Source organism: Crocodylus porosus, unplaced genomic scaffold (genome assembly GCF_001723895.1).
Source record: "Crocodylus porosus isolate Cpor-Errol unplaced genomic scaffold, CroPor_comp1, whole genome shotgun sequence".
In the NCBI taxonomy this organism is placed as follows: Eukaryota; Metazoa; Chordata; order Crocodylia; family Crocodylidae; genus Crocodylus; species Crocodylus porosus.
Window position 1 is genome coordinate 2740920 of NW_017728935.1, and position 16057 is coordinate 2756976.

Here is a 16057-nt window from a genome sequence, read left to right on the forward strand (position 1 = left end):
GGGCTGTGGCTTGGGAGTGGTAGGGCACAGGCATATCATTGCCCCCCAACAAGTGTCCTCTGGAAATATGGTAAACCTTGCACCTCCCCTCCATCAGTCTGTGCCACAGCCGGGCATTAAACCCAGCTCTCTCCAGCCTGCCACTCAGATGCTGTAGTGGCAAGACCATCCCTGCTCCTGTAAATAAGAGAACTAGAAAGGGGCCCTCCGTTTATGAAAAAGTCTAACTGTGGTTAGAGCAAATGTGGATGGCATCTGGAAGGGTACTGAGCTTTTAGCTTTACTTTAGTGGGCAATAGCCCAAGATCCCAATGCATAGACACTAGGTACTGAGTGGGCACGCGTCTACCTTTCGTGTACAGAAAAATACCATGGTGTACTCCTTGACTCGGAAGCCTGAAAGCAACAAGGGTTATGTGATAGGAGCAAGGACATCCCTCCGTTTCGCACCAGACTCGAAAGTAAGTTGAGCGTTCCCTATTTGCCTTCAAAGCTATGCTGTCAGTGCTTTGGGCTGGCTAAAACCCATGGGCGTTGTAATTGCACAGTAACAGCCAGCGGTATGTCTGTCCAAGTTTTATCATACTACAAAATTTTATTGCGGTAACGTTTTAGGATGTTCTTGATCGTTTGTTTTTAATCATTTGATCCCTTCTAGAGCAAGCATCCCGACCCTGGAGCATACCAGTCATCGTGGAGCAAACCCCGAAAGTTTCAGCCTGCATATGCCCCCTTTTCTATCAAGACACCACGATTCCCAAAGATGATCTCGGATAGAGAACGTTTCCCTGGGTACAGTACATCGGTTTCTCATTTTGTTAGTAACACGGTTAAAAAAACCCCCGGCAGAGACCTAAACAAGGACGTTTTCAAAGGCACAACCATGCGAGCATGCAGGTTCCTCAGTGCCCTTTATAACTTTGAAAACCTCCCTTGGAAGGTACAGGAGAACCTCTCCTTGTGAGGTCCTAATAATGCCAAGAAAGGATAAATCAACCCGACTTACTCTGAAAAGCAAACTGCTGAAGTGAAACCCTTATCAATCTTCAGCAGAGAAGGTAGCATAAAGGCCCAATCAATGGATTGCTAAAAACCTGAGTTTAAATGTTAAGGGGCCGATGTCCCTTTGCTTTTCACTTACTGCAGTTTTTTAAACCTAAACTGATCACTGAAATGTATGCAAAGTGCTCCAGTTCTAGCATTTTGCTTCCTCTTTTACCCCAATGTAAATGAAATGCACAAAGCGCAAAGCAGGGGAGAAGCAAAGTCTCTCTTTCATAAAATAAACTGCAAGTGTCGGTTCAACCACAAACCTAAGCTACTCCACATTTTGGCACAGGTCAGTAAAACTCCAGTCCAGACTGGGATCAGAATAGATGTTCCCTGTTAGCATTAAAGTCTATGGATGGAGCATTATGGAGGGAGCTTGCTCAGCACCAGTTCTATGTGGTAGGCTTGTGTCTTGTGATTCACCCTTCCTGAAGACTTATGAACTACCCATATTCACACAAAAAACAAAGAGTTAGGTTAGGGTGAGCTGAAAAAAAATCACTTCTGGAAACAGAGGCAGAGTGCAAGAGAAAAGGATAAAAATTAAAACTAACACGCTTACAGATTGCCCCAGGAAAAAACGAGCCTTTTTCAGTTTTGTATCTGCAATCTCTGAAGAAACTGTTTGATGTTTTAAATCTGATTATTTAGACAGTGAAAATGTTCATAGCACCAAACAGATCCTCTCTCATGCGTTTCACACATCATTCTTTTGTGGGCCATTGTTTTCACCTGTGACTTTAGAAATCATCATCTGCAAACATCTTTCCACTATGGGTTTGCTGCAGGGATCCCCTTTTACTGGGGTCTTTGGACATTTGAAATGTCCAAATGAAACTGAAATGAGATTTACTGAGCCTGCCTAAAAGACCGGGTTAAATATATAAAAGGAGGGATGCATCCAGGGACTTACTCATGGCTACTCAAGATTTCCTAAAGCAGGTTATATGCAAATCTGCCAGGGGATTCACATGGCACTTATCTTCAAAGTATGAACTCGACTGCTGAAATGAGAGGTGTTTTGCATCCATCTTCTTTCAGACCAGGAACTTATGAAGCAGACAAGCAGCCACACAAGAAAATCACTTGGCCCAGGAAGTTTGGTTCCCCAGATTGGTCATTAGTACCAGTGCCGGAGGAGAGGACTTTGAGAACCCAGGTACAGCATTCAGGAGTTACTCTCTGCACTTGAGATAACCTGATCAACCACGTCTCTTAGCAGACAGAGGAAATCATATGGATACTTAGTCAGATGAATGCCAGCCTCCTTATCCTTTCCCCAAGTAGCTTGCATACATAGCTCTGTACGCAGGAGCTCAATGAGGGAGTGCTGACACTAGTGGCACCGTTTGTGAGAGTATATCATTTTTAATGAAACTTTCATCAGGAGGTTTCTTAAGTCCAGGATGGGATTTCTGGTCAAAATGAGGCAGACTCTGGATAGGCCCTAACCCCAAGTCCCCCCCACCCCAAATGAGTGCCTTCCCCAAGCTATTGGTTTATTCTAGCGTCTCTCTCCATCCTAATTTTTTTTAAAAATCTGTTTTATCCCACAATGAAATGGGACCATTTTGAAATTCCCCCAATCTGTATGGGGCAGGTAGACTTGTTTCCTGCTGAGTACTTGTAGGAGATAAAAAAAACCTGTACACTGTGTGCAAAAACGAGAGGAAAAATTCTAGACATCCAAGCCCTCAAGAGCTTAGAAGCAAAGGGAAGGAAGCAGGAACTGCTAATGCAGTCGTCATTAAGATATGCATGGACTAATTAATGAAAAATGCACCTGGGGGAAGTACACTAGGTTACACAGGGTAGGGTAATCCCAGTGGAACATGCAAGCATGATACGTGTACCTTGCCTTTTACTGACTCTTCCAGGTACAGGATAACAACCTACCATTGCTCAACACAACTGATAGTTAACTTTGTAGCTCAGCTGGTAGAGATCCCCTAAGGACTCAGGCTGAGGCTTTGTAAATGTGCTTATTGCTTTCAGTGCTATTTCACAACATAGTGTTTTAAAAAGGCTGATGTATCTCAATATTTTATTTTGTAACTTCAGTTCATTACGGATAAAGAATTCAGGAAACATCGGAACCGACTGGCCTACCTGAGCTTGTACTACAGCTGAATTGCTTCTTACCCAGAGCGTCTCCTCCTCACCCTTCCAGTTAAGTCTCTCAAACCTGTTTTTAGCTCTTCTCCCCAGGATTGTTTCCCTGAATACAGCATCAGACTTCTTCCCGAGTCACTGGTCAACCTTTCCATTTGTGCATCTTCAGGGTCATTCTGCTTTTTAAAAATCGCTCAGTGTCAAGTTTAGACCATTCTCCAACATCTTTGGTTGTGTAGTGGGTGTGTGAGATGGAGACTGGTAGTGGAAAGATCACCGACTCCACCTGCCAGCGCCAGATGCTTCTGTTCACCTATTAACCGTGATGCTCCTGGCTATGTCCCACTGGACTCACTGTTCAGAGAGGCATAAGCTTTCATAGGCAATGGCATACTTCAGCTGCTGTTGAAATCTCTGCGGTGCCACTCTGCCCTGCCTTCACACTAACACAGCGAGCTGTCTCTTTCCACGCAAGGACAGAAACCAATTTTACTTCAGAATAGCTTTTTCTAATTCAAATCAGATGCACAGAGGAGCTCCATTCTCTTTGGCCCCGAGAGCTTGATCTCCTAACCCCCGCTAATCTGGGAAGCAAAACAAGGGATTGCTGTGCTTAATCAGAAGGGCAGCCTGTCCAACGACCTGTTCCCAGCAGTAACTTAAGCCAGTCACTTCAAAGATACAAGGATCCCTGTAGTAGGCTCTGATGAAACAACAAAATGGCTTTCATTTCTGGTGGGAAGAGAGCAGAAAGGAATTCACTCTGTGCAGTCATCGCAGGCTCTCAGGAGGGATTCAGGAGCTGTCATCTTGCTCTAGGTTGCATTTATTAGTGATGGGAAGCAATTCAAGGGTGTTTCCTACAGGAGGTTACAGCATTTTTGGAGACATTTTAAACCACGGTTTCAAGGCCCAGCCCATCCAGTGCAAGCCCAACACTCAGCAATGGTACAACGCAGAAACGGGGGTAGCAGAGGGAAGATTTCATTTCATGAAACAGAATCAGAAGCTTTTAACATGGCTCCATCTCTAGATATCTGAAACTTCAGGGGTGGTCAGCATTTTGTTGTGGCCTGTTCTGGAGCCAGGGGCTAGCTGGGAAGTCCAAGTCCACATCCGGAGTTTGAAAGTTTGGGGAGGAAATGGTTTGTTTCTAGGCCTCTCGTGTCATGTGGTACACGTTATTAAAATTATCTCTGGTTTATGAGAGTGTTAATTCGTAGCCTGTGGCAGCATTTGAAACTGGGACAAGATCAGAGTGAATGCATAAGGAATGGCTGTCCTCCTACCAGTACTGAAGTAGAAACTCAATCTTTCCCTTGATGCTTCATAGACTTTATGAGCCCAAGATTTATTTGCAGCAGTCTGGATCTAGAGAAGCAGATTAGGAAACACAGATGTTCAGTGTGTATTAGGATCTAGTATCGTCTGAAGTCAAAAGAAAAACTGCCCTTAGGATGAGTCAACCTTGGTTGCATCCCTAGATAACAAATAAGGTGTTTTCCCTTTATGGCAGTGCTCTTTCCTGGGCCAGTGATTTGGCATTCAGTTTCCAAGGACAGTCTTCAGCTTCTTTAGGAGTGGGTTGGCTCCTGCCCCACAGAAAGAGCCAGAGAAGTCATCCATGCCAAGAGCCCAAACCATGGCACCCCCATAATGCTGCTCCTTTATAAAGTTGGCCTGCAGAAAAAGAGAATAAGACCACTTTGTGCACAGCAGTCTGAAACTATGAAATAGCAGTGTGCCTCAGGGAGTGATCCAGCCCTGGAAGGGGGAGAGCAGATGATACATAAAGAAGGCTCATCTTGAAGGACGTATAGGCCAGACATCAGTTAAATGTGTGTGCGTAGGTCACTAAAGTCAGTTCTGCCTATGTGCATGTGCCTACACGTGGAAAATCACCTTCATCTCCTACGGCAGAAGGTTGGGCCTGGCAGCACCTTAGAGAATAACTGGTTCCAAAACAGGTAAGGCTCCTCTTAAACTCCCATTAACTCCAGCCAGACTTCTATAATTAAATTACAATATAGCCCCTGCCACTAGTGATGCTGGTTTTATTGCAAAATCTTCTTTAGCCCATTGGAGCAGTTTCACGTATAAAAACATACAGGAAATACCTTCTCCCTGGCTCCCTACTTTGTTCCTTCCTAGATGAGCAACATCACGAGTCCATCCCCGATGGAGTCAGATCCCCAGCCAGTGTCAACTGATATATTTCCATTGACTTCATTCAGCCACCCTGATTTACGTCACCTGAGGAACCAGTTCTGTGCCTGTGCCTGGAAGTTTGCAGTGCTTATTCTACAGGGGGTCTTTCAGAGTGGTGCTTTTCTATTTTCCAGGCCCTCTACTGAAGGTCACACAAAAACAACAGGGACTAACCTTTATCTCAAAGCTCCTCTCATTGTCATATCCAACCCATTCTCTGTCTTTGAAGGCATATGGGACTTCTTGTGCTTCAATCCATTTGGTGGTAGCTCCTTTTAAAAATGTGCAGACCTGCCCGGAAAAAAACATGTCATGAACAGCCAGATTCACTGTGCTAGGAAGACGGAAAATCAAAGGGATTTCGAAGCGACCGACAGCTCTACTCTTGAGCACAAATTTCTGTTGTGTACAAGTACAAATAAGTTCCCTATATAATGGTCATAACATGTTTACCTCAAAGTAAGCCAAGACACCAGCTGATCGGGTATAAGCACCAGGAGCACCAGGACCGGAAGCAGGAGCGCCAGCACCAGTATTCCCAGTAGATAGTCGGAAAGTTTGTCCATACGTTGGAAATCCCATGAGGAGCTTCTCAGCTGGGACGCCATTGTCTTTCCAGTATTTCATAGCATAAGCCTACAGCAGTAAGAGCAGGTACAAAAATATCGTAACTGTTAAGTGACTTAGCCTTAGACAAATACAAGACCGTGGGCCCACTGAAGTCGACTGAAGGACTCCGAGGTTTGGATCCAGCCCTGCGCTGTTGTTTGTTCTCTTACACCGTTGTAGAAGGGAACTTGGTCAATCGAGCCTTTGTACAGGGGACTGTTGTGTCCTGTGACCGAACTCCAACTACCGTGGAAGTCGTAGGTCATCACGTTGAGAAAATCGAGACTCCTGAAAACAAACAAAAATGCCACGGGAAGAAATCCAATTCCTAAATGTTGGGAACTTCCTAGCTCTGGGGGTGCAGATGGGTCTGAAAGCACTCAAGGTAATGAAGTATGGGACTGGGGAGGGCACAGATATACATGACAAATATAAGTTCTTTGGAGTCATTTTCTGATAACAAATTAGAACCTATAATGTAGATTTGGGTCCACATGTAACCTTTTAGCTAACTCTCCTCTCCTAACAAGCTTTAGAATGGGGCTCGGATCCAAATTACCCTGGGGGTTGAGTCCACTGATTTACTCTTTTACATATATAGGAAAAAGGAAAACAAAGACACAGAATAATTTCAGAATATTTCACAAATTTTTTTTCAGAATAATTACCTCCTGGTGGCACTTAGGTCTGTATGAATAAATGCAAAACACAGACAATATGCCATGCAATCTGTAGCTTTCTGTTTATAACCTTGGAGGCAGGAAGTTGTACTGTTTTGGCTATCTTGTAGAAAATATTTGAATTACCTTCCTAGGGCAGCAGTTTCATATGCAGTATCGATGATACCTTTGACGCCTGAAACAGCTGACGAAAGCAACAGCCTTGGATGTCCTGTTTGGTGACCCTCCTTGACAAAAGCTGCTACCATTTCCTAGAAATGGGGACAAGAACAATGCCTGGGTTTGCTACCTCAGTATAAAGACTCATTTAATGGGCATGAAGGTGTTTTGTTTTTGATGTGGATATTTCCACAGTCCCCATAAGGCCACTTGTGCTCACATATCCCTTAAGGCCAAAGAAAGCTCATTTCAGGTACACCTGTGATTATGGGGGTAGACATCAGCAGCTAGTTTGAACACTACAGCGACTTCAGGGAGCTCAGAATCAGACCCATAATGCTCCTGTAGAGGTTTTACCTGAACCAGGATGGTGAAGAGGTGCTTATCCTCTGGAGGACTTCCTCTGGAAGCTGGAAATTCCCAATCAAGGTCCAGCCCATCAAACTTGTGCTTGCGAAGGAAAGCAATCACTGAATCAATGAATGTTTTACGGTTGGCAGCAGAGGACACCACGGCAGTAAATCTGGAAGAATACGTTTTACTTGACGAGTGCATTATTAACCCCATCCTGGCCTTTGGTGTGCGCCAGTACTTCCAACGAGCCTGATTTTCAGCTGGTTTAAGTCAGCGTGGGATCATACCACGAGCCGCCTCTCCAGCCTTATTTCTCTGGTGACATCATGCAACTGAATTGCTTTCATTATTTCTTTCCTTCTCTTTCCTATACCCATCCCACCCTCGGTCTTTCTCCCCCACCCACGCCATTGAAGCATTATTGCATAATGCTGTGTCAAAAAAAGCCAGCACCATACTGAATGCATCGACATGAGATGTTTGCTGCAGTTACCTAATTAACTCTGCAGTAAGCATCTAAACCTGCAGCACTATTAGGACAGAGTGAACAAATTAACTCTGGCATAGGTTAGTACGTGTAAATACAAGCACTATCCGGCGGTGGAGTTTTTTACTCTGCTACAATGAATGCATAGATACTAGCGGGGCTGGCTAGGGCATGAGGGTGCTTCAGCGCAGGGGAGCATCCTCATGCCCCAGCCAGCCCTTCTGCAGCACGTTATGCCAGGTTGGAGTAGCTGCAGGCTGAGAGGCTGCCACTCCAGGGCCCCTGCCAGCTGGGGCTGCACTGACCTGGCTCAACACAACGTAGTCGCCCCAAATGCAGAGCCCAGAAACAATAAACTCTGGTGTGATCTGCACTGGAGTTTATTGCTGTGCATTATTATCATGTGTAGATACACCTACTGGGATGTATAAACTTCAGGAGCGTTTGTAGGGCATCAGAAGTAATCTTTCTACACTACTCAGCACTGGTTAGGCGTCAGCTAGAGCAGTGCATCTGATTTTGGGCACCACACTTAAAGAAAGAAGAGGGGCCAAGGGAGAGCAACAAGAAGTGAACAGAAGTGTGAAAGTCATGACCGATGAAGAAAGGTTGAAATAATAGATTTGTTTGCTCACACAAGAGAAGGCCAAAGACAGACACATTAGCAGGCTTCAAATGTCAAAAAAATACTGCAGAAAGGAAGGTTACAAACTGTTCTCCGTCTCCCCTGGAGATAGAGTAATGTGATTAACATGGAACAAGGGAGATCTAGGACAGATACTACGGAAAAAAATTAAATAGGAGGAATCGTTAAATACAGGACTGGTTTACCTACTGAAGCCATGTAACCTCTGTCATCAGAGGAAAATAATCAAATAAAAATATTAAGGTAGATACATTTCTGACAGTAAAAGTTTAGGTATGGTCGATTCTGCCATGAGCAGGGGGATAAATTAGATGATATCCTGAGGTCTCCTCCATCCCTGATTTTCTATTATTCTGTGACAACTCTCTCTTCATTATACAGCCATCAATTATTAATATAATCATCTAATTACAAACACAGGGCTTGATCACGGCAAGTACTAAAGCCATCAGATCCAAGAGTTGATACACTTAGCTGTAAGAGAATGACAAGTCCCCCAAAGTTATTGGCACTATTTCTTCTGACTATCACTGTTCTCATTAACAGGCACCGAAAAAGAAGAGTATGAGAACCCACCTCCCCACCAACACCATCATCCCATGAAAGATTAAAGGAAAAATGCTTACTTTTGGCTGCCAAAGTTTCCACCTCCAACAGCCAGAAGGGTGACAAGATTTTTATTTCTAGAAATCAAGGAGGGAAAATTGGAGGGGGAAAAAAATAAGCGAGTTAAAATATATGCATTCTTCCTTTTTCATTTTTTTCAATGCTTTATAAATTTCTCTTCTCTTCACATTCCCCTCTCTGGAATTACTACAAATCCACACTAGTCTGACGGAGGGTGGAGCACAGCAGCTTTCTTTGCTCGTGGCATTGCAGTCTGCTGGCATGAAAAACTGGAACTTGAAAATCCACTGACAACGGGTTTGAACAGAAATTTGAAACTCAGCCCCTCCCCCCCCCCGCCCCCCGACAAACAAGCAAAAATACAATCCTACCCTCTCCCAAAATTTTGAGCATAGTATCATACTTAGGGCCTACCTGCAACCCTATGTTGAAACACATTTGAAATGCAAGCTCAGTGTGAAATCGTCACATCAACCCTAAATATAGCATTTGTTAAAGTTACCTGAACCTATTGCAAGAAGATTTTTAATAATCTGTAAAGGTGAACTGCAAAGGACGCAATGTTTGATTCCCATTTTGCTATTTTCTGAGAAACAGAAGGCTGAAACCCCCCCTAAAAAAGGATGATAGACGAGTTGTTTTACTTCGTTTTTTCACGGTTATCTGTGAAGCTCTTATTGGTTACAGAATAAATTCAGAATTTGCCTGCCCTAGGAAACTCTACAGGTGGCTCGAGTACTAGCAGGCGATTAAAACATGAGGGATATCAAAGAAGATATTCCGTCATTTTTTTAAATGGCAGGGAAAGGGACTCAGACTGTATAAATTCTAGATCTGGCGTGCTTTTGCAAGCAACTGATTTAACTAATCTTTTTTAAGGATTTTACAAACCCGTCCCCAAACTACACTTCTGAGTTGTGCAAAAGTCGTTCACCTAAATGCACACAAAAAAGAAGATATGGGAAAGGGAAAAAACAAGCAGTTAAACAAAGCTTTGAAGTAAGGCTTAAGCTCATGCTTTCTTTGCATAATCTTAAGAAGGAAATAAGAGCACAAAGCCCCAGAGTACCATCTAAAGGTCACTTTTAAAGGAACTGGAGGGGGGGGTTTTTCACTCGATGGAAGTTACCAACCTGTTCTTTAGAGCATTAAACTGACTATAGAGGGTTTCATCATTCCACTCCGTAGTGGTGATCTTATGATCCTTTATTCCAGCAAAGGAATAAATCAAGTGGGTACACAAAAATGGGTCCACATCTTCAGGAGTGTATTTAGCTGCTCCTGGCCTGAACTGAGACCAGTTATTGAAGTAGCAAACAAGTTTGTAGGCAGAGCCTGGTTGAAAAAAAAAGGTGGGGGTTAGCAGCAGGTATTATCATACGCATAATATAATAGGTGGGTAAACACAGTGACCTAATGGGCTGGCTGCCATCCCAAAAATAGCATGGCTACACAATTAGCTGGTTAAAATTGATGAGCAGGGGTTTCATCTGTATTCTGTGTAGTAACAACGTGCACATTAGGGCGGCAAACTAAATCTTGAAATCATGCATGGCATTCCCTGGCAACCGAGCACCAGATTGTAAATGGAGCTTTTTGATTCTCCAGATTTCTACTGGTGTTTCTGAAGAGTGACTGATTTCGTGAAAGACCGGATACGTAGAAAAGACTCACCGGCTTCATTCATAGAAGCTACCTGGTGTGTGTTGCTATATTTATTAATAATGCCTGTCATTTATAATGCAGACGGTGGAAACCACTTTCATGTTATATTGTAAGCGACTCAAGTGGCTTCATGCACATCTAAAGCATAAAACGTGCATCAGCTCTATACCATGGAGTGGAAGTTAAAAGTATATATTGATCATGTGGATTCATGTGGTTATTAAAAAAATTCCCTTCCCTTTATCCAGACGGTGTAACATTTCCCCAATCCTGAAGTCCATATTCAGAGCCTGATTTTATCCCCATATTTCTCAGTCAGAAGTAACTTCCTAGGAAGTACTGGAGTTGTACTGCACTGAGAACCACATCATCCACCCCCAGACAAAATTCTCAGGAGCTTTAAAGACACTTTAAAGACACTTTTCCCACATCTAGAATGAGTGAAAACTAATCATGGACTTCAGGATTGGACCCATTTCAATTTCTATTTGTGGTCCCCAGTTACCATAAACCTGAAAATAAAATGAGAGTCTTACCCAGCTGCAACTGCAGCAGAATGACCAAACCTGCAAACCAAAGGAGAACGCATTAGAAACCAAGTCATTCTTTGTCCTTTTCAGCAGCTCATCTTGGGGTCCGAACCACTTATTCCTCTTGCACAGATTGTGCGTTCAACGTTCGCACTTGAGCGAATGTTACGCGCCAAACAAAAGCGTCCCCGTGCAGGAAAAGGCTGGTTGATAGATAGATGTTTAAGGCCAGACGAGGTCACTATCATCACCTAGTCTGCCGTCCTTCATAATGCAACATTTAAAAGGCTGTGGGTTGGTTTGAATCTCATTCATACTCCTCTCTCTAGGGAAGGATTCTCCGGGCTTTAAGGGCCAAAATGTCATAGAGAAAACATGAGATCTACTCACCAGCCCATAGCATCATTTTCCCCATCTCAGCTTCAGATGTTGGCTTCAGCGATTACCTATAAATGAAAAGAACGTACTTAGTTGCGTAGAGGGAGCTTAGGAGCAACCGCGGATGCTCTCGGATAGAAAAGGTCCCAAGCAGCTGCACGTGTTGCAAGTACTTTCTGTCACGTCGTTGTTCTCAAAGCAAGTCAAGGTGACCGAGGAACTAAAAAGCCTGTGCCCCTGCCCCCACACATGGTTTACACACTGCCTCTCAATGCTGCTGTCATCCGTGGAGCTAAACCAATGCCGGTAATGGCATAAAACCTCAGAGCATTTTCCTGGCAGGGATAACATTGAAAATGGAAAGAACAAGGCTTGCTGCTCTGATAGTAACCATTCGAGGCCCACAGAGATGGAGAAAAGAGTGTGCCCAGTTAGCCCCTGGAAAAGGTGTAATATTGACTGCAATGTAGAAGCAGGCATAAACGTGCGCAGCGTGCAGTCATCAAAGCCTTCCCAGGATTCAGTCAATGCACTTCCTACAAATCTCTTTCTTTACCCCCAGCTGTAAAATAATCTAGGATCCTCTGCCAGCCTCCCCTTTAGCCCTTACGTACATACCCATTGCCCTGACGTTCAGTGCAGCTCGTATAATTAAGTTTGAACTTCAGTAAAACCTGTCACAGAGCCAGAGACCTGGCAGACTCCCGGAGTAAAAGCTGGGACAGCCATCTGCTCTTCGCCGCCTGCTGCCGCTGTCTATTTTATGCCCCGGGTGGACATCCACGCCCATACAAATCGACGGGCTGAGCTCACATTTAACTCTCTACTTCCTGGTTTTGTTTTTCTTCTGGAAACCCTGTGCTCAGACTCATGGAAGAAAAAATAAGTTGTGCCATAAACCAGCCGTTGGTTAAACTTCCTCTAAACTAACCACAAGCTTAGGTTAAGAGCGCTAGTTCTGATCACTATTACACCTTCTCCAGGGTGTAACTGGCCCGCTCTCGGCTCCAGAGCCCTTGAACTCCTTGACGCCGTCAGGAAAGAAGTGAGAATGCTTTCCAGTCATACATCACAGCGTGCAATGAGATGTGCCCTGGTGCCCCTCAATTAACATTTATTACAGTAGCAACAATGGGCCTCAACTCAAAGTGGGGTCCCACGGTGCCAGGCACAGTCCATACTTATAGGGAGAGAGGAAAGCCAGGGATTTCTGGTCACTGACTCTCATCTCTCTTCCCAGTCCAGTGTTTCAGTTACCTATTATTTTCCTTCTTCCGTTCATGTAGGAGAGTGGCCAGAAGTTTGTCCTGAAGTTCATTGCCATTTTCGTTCCTCGCTGTTGTCTTGCTCCCCCAGGCAAAGCCTGCAGTATATCACTCTCCCTTCACGTGGGAGACACCCTGCAGGTGCTCGCAGGATCTTATAATGCCCAACTTTAGTGACTGCCTACCTAGATCTGGGGTGGGCAATTATTTTGGGCGGAAGGCTGCTTACTGAGTTTTGGCAAGCCATTGAGGGCCACATGACAGGCAACCAGGGGCAGATAAAAATTAGTTTTGTCATTTTTTTCGGGTCCCGCAGGCCGGATAGGATGGCCTGGCAGGCCACATCTGACCCACAGGCCGCAGTTTGCCCACCCCTGACCTAAATGCTTTCTTAATCATTCTCTATATTCCAGTCTGTCCAACTTCCTGATCTTAAGAGAGCCTTCTGTGTGATCGCTTTGCTCCATTTCATGGTCCCCCTGCCATCTGGGTGTGAAGTGCAGTTTTCTCTCACCGTTCACGGCTGTTTCTTCTTCGACCTAACCAAAAATGAGTAGAAGGGCGTGGCAAGAAGCATCTGACCGATGTTCAGAAGCAACAGAGACTTCTGGTACCATTCGCACCCACGAGACCCAATTCCATTACTCAGTCATGCAACCTGCATGCCATCTTTCGGACCAGACCTATTGTTGGCTCCATTTAAGTCAACAGAGTTGTTTTCTCATTTATGCCACCTGACCATCTGGCCCAGTTCTTTATTAAATGGGTTTACATATTAAGTCTCAATAAATCCCCTGAATACTTTGACATCACTATTTTCTGGAGAGAATATGAGATAAAACCAGAGGGGCATATAGCAGAGATGATAGAGACAGACAGCATAGCCAGGTTCAGAAAGAGACTCGATAAATTAACGGATGCTAGACTATTAATGGCTGTTAACCAGAATGGCTGGAGATGTTTCCTCTGGCATCTCTAAACTGATAATAGTGGATCCCAAGGCAGATACTGAGTAAGGGATAGATCACTGGAAATATTCAGCTCAGTGCTCTCCCTCTATAGCACTCATTTCTGCCACTGTCAGAGGCAGAATAACACACCAGATGAACCACTGGTCTGACCCAGGATGGCACTTCTTATGTCCTTATGTTCCTGAGATTCTTCCTCTGCACTTAACTTTGCAGATTGCCACTCCCTCGACCTGTACCTTTACGGACTCTTTTTCCCTTTTGCCCCAGAAGTCAACACGCACCTGGCACTAAAATGACCTTGTGGTTGGTTTCTTCTGCCAAGTGCTGTCGAGGCAATACAACCAGCATTAGAGTCTTCTCTCTTGAGAGAGAAACCCAATAATGCACAGTGCTGCAAAGACTGAGATAACACAAAGGGACCGACACATTGACAGAGCCCAGCCTGTCACTCGGGAAGGTTAGCAAAGGAAAAACCCACGGGCGCTAATGTGGTATGATCCTACTGGGAAAGAGAACAGGCATCTCCACCCTGCGCACTAGACAATCCTCTGTCAGGTCTCCCCATAAAGCCAACTTCTTCTCAAGTCTACATCAACGATGGCAACCACGCCATTTTAAAAGAAACTAAGGAACTGCCGTGCGTTTATTGGGAAGAAAATAATTTATTCCAACATGCCTACTCTAACTGCTGTCTTTCTATGAACTCGAGGGCGTCTCCTTCCCCAAATACAGTGCAAAGACCAGTGCTTAAATCCCAGTTGCATCAAAGCCAGTGGGATTTTTTCAACTGACCTGAGTGCAACCTGGATTTCACCTCAATCCACCAAAGTAAGAATCCAGATTTGACTTCAGTGATATCCTCACGTAGAGAAAGAAGGGCGGCTGAGGCCAAAACAGCTAAGAAAGCACGGACCTGAAATAATCTGTCTGAGTAAACCCATCTGTAAATACAAATACAATTCAAGTATCAGCTCTGTGGTGACAACTCTCAGACCTACCGCTCTTACCTCCCCTCCATAACAAAACCTTGGCTTGTCTCTTTGATGTCTCCTCGTGGATGTCTTGCTGTCAGTTCAACTTCAACATAGCTAAAGCAAAGCTCTTGATCTGGTCTCCCCACAACCTCTGTTCCCTACCTTCTTTCTTAGTTGTTGTACATAACACCACCATCCTCCTTCCTCCAAATGCCATCAGGCCCTTCTCTAGCTTGGATGTGAGGAGCTGTGTCTAGACCTTGCCAGTTCTTTCTGCAAAGCATCTCTAAGGTATGACCTTTCCTAATCTGTTTTATACACCCAGAATTTAAAAAAAAACAACCCCCCCACCAAAAAAAACTCCAGCCACTCATTCACCTCCCATCTTAGTTATATCAACTTCCTTTTCTCTTCCCAGAACACACGCACACTTTTCCCACTCGCATGCATTCCAGACGCTGCCGCAAAGATCATTTCTCTAGCCTGCTGCTTGGACCATCTCACCCTCCCTCTGCATCTCTCCACTGCCCCCGTTACTCCATCATATAAAACAATCTACCTGCCACTGCTGTCAAAGGCTCCCCACAGCTGTTCCCCATCCTTCCCTATCATCTCTGGTGAGATATCAGCTCCCACCCTTAGCCAGCCAATAACCAGGTTTCATCATCCACTTGTTACACTTCCAAGCAAACATCTTGTGCTTTGTCCAAACCTGTGCCTCACATTTGGGAAAAGATCCCTGGAAACACCCAGTTTGCTCTCTCATTATTCTCTTAAAAGACCTCTACTATGCTATGTTGCTTACTTAATCTCAATACATTGGCCACTACAGCACTCTAGGATCACTGTCCATCACGTTCGCTAATATTGGTTCATTTTTGTCTTTGTGCTCCCCCATACGTTTAGCTGCGCTCTCTGTCTTACACGTACATTTTGCCTTTGTTAAAGGCACCTCTTAGTTCTGTTTGTACGGGAGGGTCCTGATTTATGACCAGGACTCCTACTACAGTGATGCAAATAAATGCAATAAATCAATATCCTTGACAGCCTGGCTAGCCAAAGCAAGATCAATGACCACATTTAACTCATTGTCAGTAATCACCACTCCAAATTCTATTTGAGAGACAGGAAAGTGCTGTTAGGAACCTGAATTAGACACAGATTTCCTGACTGACCCATATTGACATGGTAAAATACCTCTTATGGGCAAAAGCTCAAGGACCTTCTCTGATCTGCTCACAACGTGCATGTCCAATTAAGCATATTCCTTCCAAACTTTGGGGCAAAGCATCCACGCCAGAAGATAGGCGGGTGATCCAGGCTGACCTGGACAAGCTCAGCA

General features: G+C 44.5%; 2 protein-coding genes across 5 annotated transcripts in view; one reads left to right on the top strand and one right to left on the bottom strand.

The window, feature by feature from the left end:
* Positions 1–3904, top strand: part of PIFO (primary cilia formation) — a 5537-nt gene extending 1633 nt beyond the window's left edge. Inside the window, 4 exon segments of the mRNA XM_019546634.1 lie at positions 363–461; positions 659–792; positions 2092–2209; positions 3112–3904. Coding sequence (XP_019402179.1) covers positions 363–461; positions 659–792; positions 2092–2209; positions 3112–3180 — 420 coding nt within the window. The 3' untranslated portion in view covers positions 3181–3904.
* A 446-nt stretch (positions 3905–4350) lies between these two features.
* LOC109317767 (acidic mammalian chitinase-like) lies at positions 4351–12276 on the bottom strand. Of its 4 annotated transcripts, none has more exons than XM_019546630.1 (11): positions 12180–12276; positions 11518–11573; positions 11134–11163; positions 10066–10267; positions 8932–8988; positions 7176–7341; positions 6786–6910; positions 6150–6267; positions 5824–6006; positions 5545–5661; positions 4351–4842 (listed from the first exon to the last, which is right to left on the bottom strand). In XM_019546630.1, the coding sequence occupies exons 2-11, from the start codon at positions 11540–11542 to the stop codon at positions 4708–4710; spliced, it is 1158 nt and encodes a 385-aa protein (XP_019402175.1). In that variant the 5' UTR covers positions 11543–11573; positions 12180–12276; the 3' UTR covers positions 4351–4707. The 4 variants fall into 4 exon arrangements, with proteins under 4 accessions (XP_019402175.1, XP_019402177.1, XP_019402176.1 ...); XM_019546632.1 differs by having other exon boundaries at positions 12199–12221; XM_019546631.1 differs by lacking the exon at positions 12180–12276 and adding an exon at positions 12124–12166.
* Between the last annotated feature and the right edge of the window lie 3781 nt (positions 12277–16057).

Coding starts and splice junctions, on each gene's coding strand:
- LOC109317767 (XM_019546630.1), bottom strand. CDS start 11,542: ATGGGGAAAATGATGCTATGGGCTG. Junction 11,164..11,517: donor GAAAATGATGCTATGGGCTG/GTGAGTAGATCT, acceptor TTTGGTTTGCAG/GTTTGGTCATTCTGCTGCAG. Junction 6,007..6,149: donor AAGTTCCCTTCTACAACGGT/GTAAGAGAACAA, acceptor TTACTGCTGTAG/GCTTATGCTATGAAATACTG.